Source organism: Hordeum vulgare, chromosome 1H (assembly GCF_904849725.1).
Source record: "Hordeum vulgare subsp. vulgare chromosome 1H, MorexV3_pseudomolecules_assembly, whole genome shotgun sequence".
In the NCBI taxonomy this organism is placed as follows: domain Eukaryota; kingdom Viridiplantae; phylum Streptophyta; class Magnoliopsida; order Poales; family Poaceae; genus Hordeum; species Hordeum vulgare.
In genome coordinates, this window is record NC_058518.1 from 366,553,561 (window position 1) to 366,558,447 (window position 4,887).

The 4,887-nt window shown below is 55.8% G+C and overlaps 1 protein-coding gene across 1 annotated transcript; it reads left to right on the forward strand.

Annotated features, from left to right (window-relative positions):
- The first annotated feature begins 2,370 nt into the window (after nucleotides 1-2,370).
- Nucleotides 2,371-3,954, forward strand: LOC123411208 (expansin-like A2). Its single transcript, XM_045104155.1, has 2 exons — nucleotides 2,371-3,046; nucleotides 3,142-3,954. The coding sequence occupies exons 1-2, from the start codon at nucleotides 2,911-2,913 to the stop codon at nucleotides 3,831-3,833; spliced, it is 828 nt and encodes a 275-aa protein (XP_044960090.1). The 5' UTR covers nucleotides 2,371-2,910; the 3' UTR covers nucleotides 3,834-3,954.
- The last annotated feature ends 933 nt before the right edge of the window (nucleotides 3,955-4,887 follow it).

Genomic DNA, 4,887 nt, shown 5'->3' on the forward strand with positions numbered 1-4,887 from the left:
TCTTTGCTTAATTTGTCTCTGAAAGGAGTTCATGCTTCCTTTACGGCAGAGAATAACCGTAATGCATACTACCGATTGCATGGTTTATGGTTTATAGTTGAGAGCTTTCCTCTCCGAAAAGAGTTCATGCTTACACATACACACTTTATTATTATTATTATTATTATTATTATTATTATTATTATTATTATTATTATTATTATTATTATTATTATTAAAACGAAACAACTTTATTATAATCATCTAGCCTGCGTGTCTTCCCGCCTGTGTCGATGTCATCGGTGGTAGAGAGGGCAGGCTGCCTCCCTTGCAGACGAATGCAAGCGACCTGACCCACGGCCACGAAGTGGACGTGCCAACCGCAGCGTCAACTGACCCGCCGCAGTCCACAGTGCCGCCAGACACGCACAGGATGCCACGCTGCAGCGCATGCAGCAGGCCGACATGGGAGCCAAAGGCAAACGTGTCCTCCGTCGCCGTGCAAAGCTTGGAGCCCAAGCGAAAAGAAGAGACCCACTGCGTCCAGTGAAAAAGAACGGGAAACGGAAAACCGGTGCCGGTGCCCGGCGGGCGGTGGCAGGGGCACGAAGTGTAGTAATCATGTTCGTGGGTAATCAGCTCTGCCAGGAAGTCAGAGCATCTTGAATGCACGCAAGATTCATTCAGGTTGTGGCTTCGGCCTTCGCTGCGCGTCGTGTCAACGGGCTCGTTTAAGGTTCGGTCGGCTGACCAGGTCATACATAGCCAACGGCCGGGGCTCGTGGTGCTGTGGCAAGTGCAACCACTGTCTGTCCTCCACTGCCAGTCCAGAACCGGGCGCCGGTGTTGCCGCTGTGGTTGGGGGGAAGGCCGTTGGGATTCATCAGTGGTTGACGCGAGATTTCGCTGCCGTGTGCGCCATATCGAGTCAGAACCGGAGGGATAAGTGCTTACGCCGACCAAGTCAAGGTCAAATAGTACTATTGATATGTAATGCTGCTAGATACATATATATATATATATTTTTTTTTTCTCACAACTCGTCACAGCGCTACTGCTTCGCCACGTACTGGTGCCGGCCGCGTTGCAAATGCCAGTGCTTCATCGAGGATTCAGTTCTCACAGGGTCGGTTGTCCTCAAGACCGTTTACGCGGATCGGCATCTTACCATGTGCGCACAGCAGGAACCGGTGAAACACACAAAGGTGCTAGAGAAACTGCTTAAGGCGGTGATGTCCCAACGAGAGACGAAACCAATTTAGCATTCGGGTGGGATATCCTGATCAGGACTGTTAGAGTTGGGTCACTTTCGCACCAATTTGTCCATTCTTGTTGAATCGGGGGGCCGTCGTTCAGAATCATGATTAGATATATAACCCCATGGACCACTGCAATCGTGATGGGATTAGCATGATTGGCCGGCATTAATGTGTCATCCGCAAGACCGTAGGGCATGCAGCATATCACGAGCGGTTTGCACTAGAAAGACGAGAGGATTCCTTCTCTCCCTCTCCAACGAGGCGTGTCCTGTAAACCGACCCTAGTTTGTTAAGCGCATACCTTTCGCAACATGGCCTACCAGGGACTATCATTGATGGAGCTGAACCCATATCCATTGCTTGCGTACGTGCAAGGCACTGGTAGTTATCCGAAACGGCTCGCGGTCGCGAAAGCCTTACGTGTCCGGATCAAGACCGATTGCAGACTAATTAAACCGATAAACAATCAGAGCACGATGGACCTGCTTAGGCAAAAGACAAATAGAGCCAAAGTGTTTCTCATTGCCACGTGGGACGAATCGTGAAGGCGGCGTCCACACAAACGGGTACCCGATGAGATGAGACGAGGCAGCTGCGGCCCGTGGCGCGACGGCCGTCGTGGGCGATAAGCCTGAAGGAAAGGCTTCAAATCGGTCGGTCGTGATCATCTCGTCCTCTAATTCAAACCGTGCAAGCCTAGCCGCCACTTCCGTCCTTATCCTCGTTTGGTTAAGGGGGATTGAGGAGGTTTTGAGAGGAAGGGATTTCAGGGGATTGTGTGAATCCTTTTGTTTCACCCAATACTCTTAAATTCCTGGGGTTTTGCTTTCACTAGTCCCTCAAGAAGGATTTTGAAACACATGGATAGGAAGGGATTGAAGGGGAACGGAGGGGATTGGGCTAAGCAAACCCCTCCTACCAAATGGACGCCCCGAGGATCTGTGGGGTTTCTGGGCCCCTAACGGATTTTACTCTCAAGCCCTCTCCAATCCCCCTTTTAACCAAACGCGGTCTTTAAACTCCTCGTCCTTTTATCAGCAACAAAGGAGTTACTAATTCTTTCTTCACGAATTGCCTTCCCTCTTCAAGGTAACCGCAAATGGAAACCCTATCGAGGCGGTATATATAAAAGTAAAGAAACGCACGCGTGTTCACAAAACGGCACTCGCACGTGCCGTTACCTTGCCACGCGCCAGGATGCCCGACGATGGGACGTGGTTACCGGAGTTTATCCTAGTACGTACAAGTTCGAACAGTTCAAGAACCGCTCGCTGGCGCGCGCGGGTTGCGGCACGAGTCTGGGTCGGTGGCCACCCCAAACTTTTTGCCATGGTACTTCACATCCACATTCCTGGATCCACCTCACGACCACGTGGCCAGCGCGCTTTCCTTCCTCCCTACTCCCCGCCGCGTCGGCATCTTGCTTGCTGCGTCCCAGGTACGAGACCACGGCCGTCCGGTTTCGAGGCTGGCGGCCAGTGCACCGTAGCATTAACTCGTAAACCGCAGCCGGCCACAACCAGCGCGCGCGCCGCGTCGGGTATAAAAGCCTAGTTCTAGCCCAGCTGCTGGCAAGAATCCATTCCCCTGTTCTCTTCCTGTCCCGTCCTGTTCAATCTTCTTCTACACCGAGTAAGTAAGTAACGCACCCGTCTTCAAGCAAGCCCCGTCGATGGCGAGCGCTCGATCGCGTCTGGTCCTCCTGCTCGTCCTCTTCGCCGCAGCCTCCTCTCCGGCCTCTGCCTGCGACCGCTGCGTGCGCCGGTCCAACGCGGCGTACCGCGCCTCCTCGCCCGCCCTCGACAATGGTGCGTACGGTGGATCGATCGGGTACCGTTAACTGATTATGGTTTCTTGTTCGTGGTTCGGCTGATTGACTTTTGGTTTTGCTTTGCGTGAGCAGCCGGCTCCTGCGGGTACGGCTCCCTGGCGGCGACCTTCAACGGCGGGCTCCTCGCGGCCGCGAGCCCCGCGCTGTACAGGGGGGGCGTCGGCTGCGGCGCGTGCTACAGGGTCCGGTGCACGGACGCCGAGCTCTGCAGCGCGGCGGGCACCACGGTGGTCGTGACGGACCAGGTGCGCACGGGCGCGACGAACCGCACCGACCTCGTGCTGAGCGGCGCAGCGTACGCGGCCATGGCCAGGGGCGGCGGGGGCACGGCCGCCGCGCGGCGGTTGAGGGAGCGGCGCGCCGTGGGCGTGGAGTACAAGCGGGTGCCCTGCGAGTACGCGCGCCGGCGCAACCTGTCGGTGCGCGTGGAGGAGCGCGCGGCGGGCGGCCTGACGATCAGGTTCCTGTACCAGGGCGGGCAGACCGACATCGTGGCGGTGGACGTGGCGGCGGCCGGGTCGTCGGGCTGGCGGTCCATGACGCGGGAGCGCGGCGGGCCGGCGTGGAGCACGGGCCAGGCGCCGACGGGGCCGCTGCAGCTCCGGATGGTGGTCACCGGCGGGTACGACGGGAAGTGGGTGTGGGCCGACCGGGAGGTCCTCCCGCGGCGGTGGACCGCCGGCCGGGTGTACGACACCGGGGTGCAGATCGCCGACGTCGCGCTGGAAGGGTGCTCCCCCTGCGACACCCGAGAGTGGAAGTGACGACAGAGACACGAATCCCGGCCGATTGTACAGTAGAGCTTTGCTTTTGATCTTACTCGTGCTAATCCCCTCCCTCCTTTCTTCTTGGATAACGAAGCGAAATGAATCGGTGGAAGAGTCAGACGTGCGGTTGCAGCTGGGCCCGGCCTTGCTGATTGATTTCTCTCCACTTGGTGGAGGGGTGGTGGTGAGCAGCTAGCTAGCTGAAGCAGCAGAGGGGGAGTAGTGTGCACGATGTGCGGCGCGTCTTTGGTCACCGGTGCCTGCCAACTTGTGTTAGTGCATGCACGACGAGGGGCCCTGGTCGTCAACGAAGGGTGCCGTGCTTCCCCTTTCGCGGGTCTTGGCTTCGGATGCGCGTTGCATTTCTGTACTGGCGCAAAGCTTGGCGCGTTTCGTGTGATTCCCGGCGTGATGCGCTGCGTTCTCGTGCCTGTCATAGGTTGGTTGGGCGATCTGCCTGCTGTGCAGTATTCCTAGTTTTTTTTTGGATACAAGTATTTCCAGTTATACCTGACCATACCTCGGACCGGGCCTCACAAAGCCCGTGTAGAAAAACTCAGGCTCAAGCCCGACAGTCAGGCCTCGATTTCAGTCCCAAGTCCAGCCCATTAGTGTGAAAGCTCGTCAGGCCTTGGGCCGGGCTTCTTCCCTAAATCATAAAGACGTCAAGCCCGACACGGCCAACGGGCTTAAAATTTAGGCCCGATCCTGGGCCGTAGGAAGGTCAGGTCACATCGTTCGGGTGAGGTTGCCCATGGGCAAGTCTATTCTTAATATCATGGGCCATGGGAATGTGAGGACAAGTCAGGTCGGATCGTCTAGGCCGGGTTTTTCATGGACAAGTCTATTTCGAGTATGTGAAAGTGCATGCTATGCCCCTAACCGACTTTTGGTGTTAATGAGAACACATACGTAGGGAACTAATCCTATTCGTTGAGTGTATCTCAGGATGACAAGTACTTTAGTAGATTGAGAACTATGTGCCAAAGGTTGTGTGAAAAGATTGGGGATTTATATTTCGAGAAGGCTTGGGATTAAGACAAGATGATGT

Bases quoted from the DNA above. Each gene is read 5' to 3' on its own strand.
- LOC123411208 (XM_045104155.1), top strand. From the start codon at position 2,911: ATGGCGAGCGCTCGATCGCGTCTGGTCCTCCTGCTCGTCCTCTTCGCC. The intron at 3,047-3,141 runs GTGCGTACGGTG...TTGCGTGAGCAG, and splicing joins CTCGCCCGCCCTCGACAATG to CCGGCTCCTGCGGGTACGGC.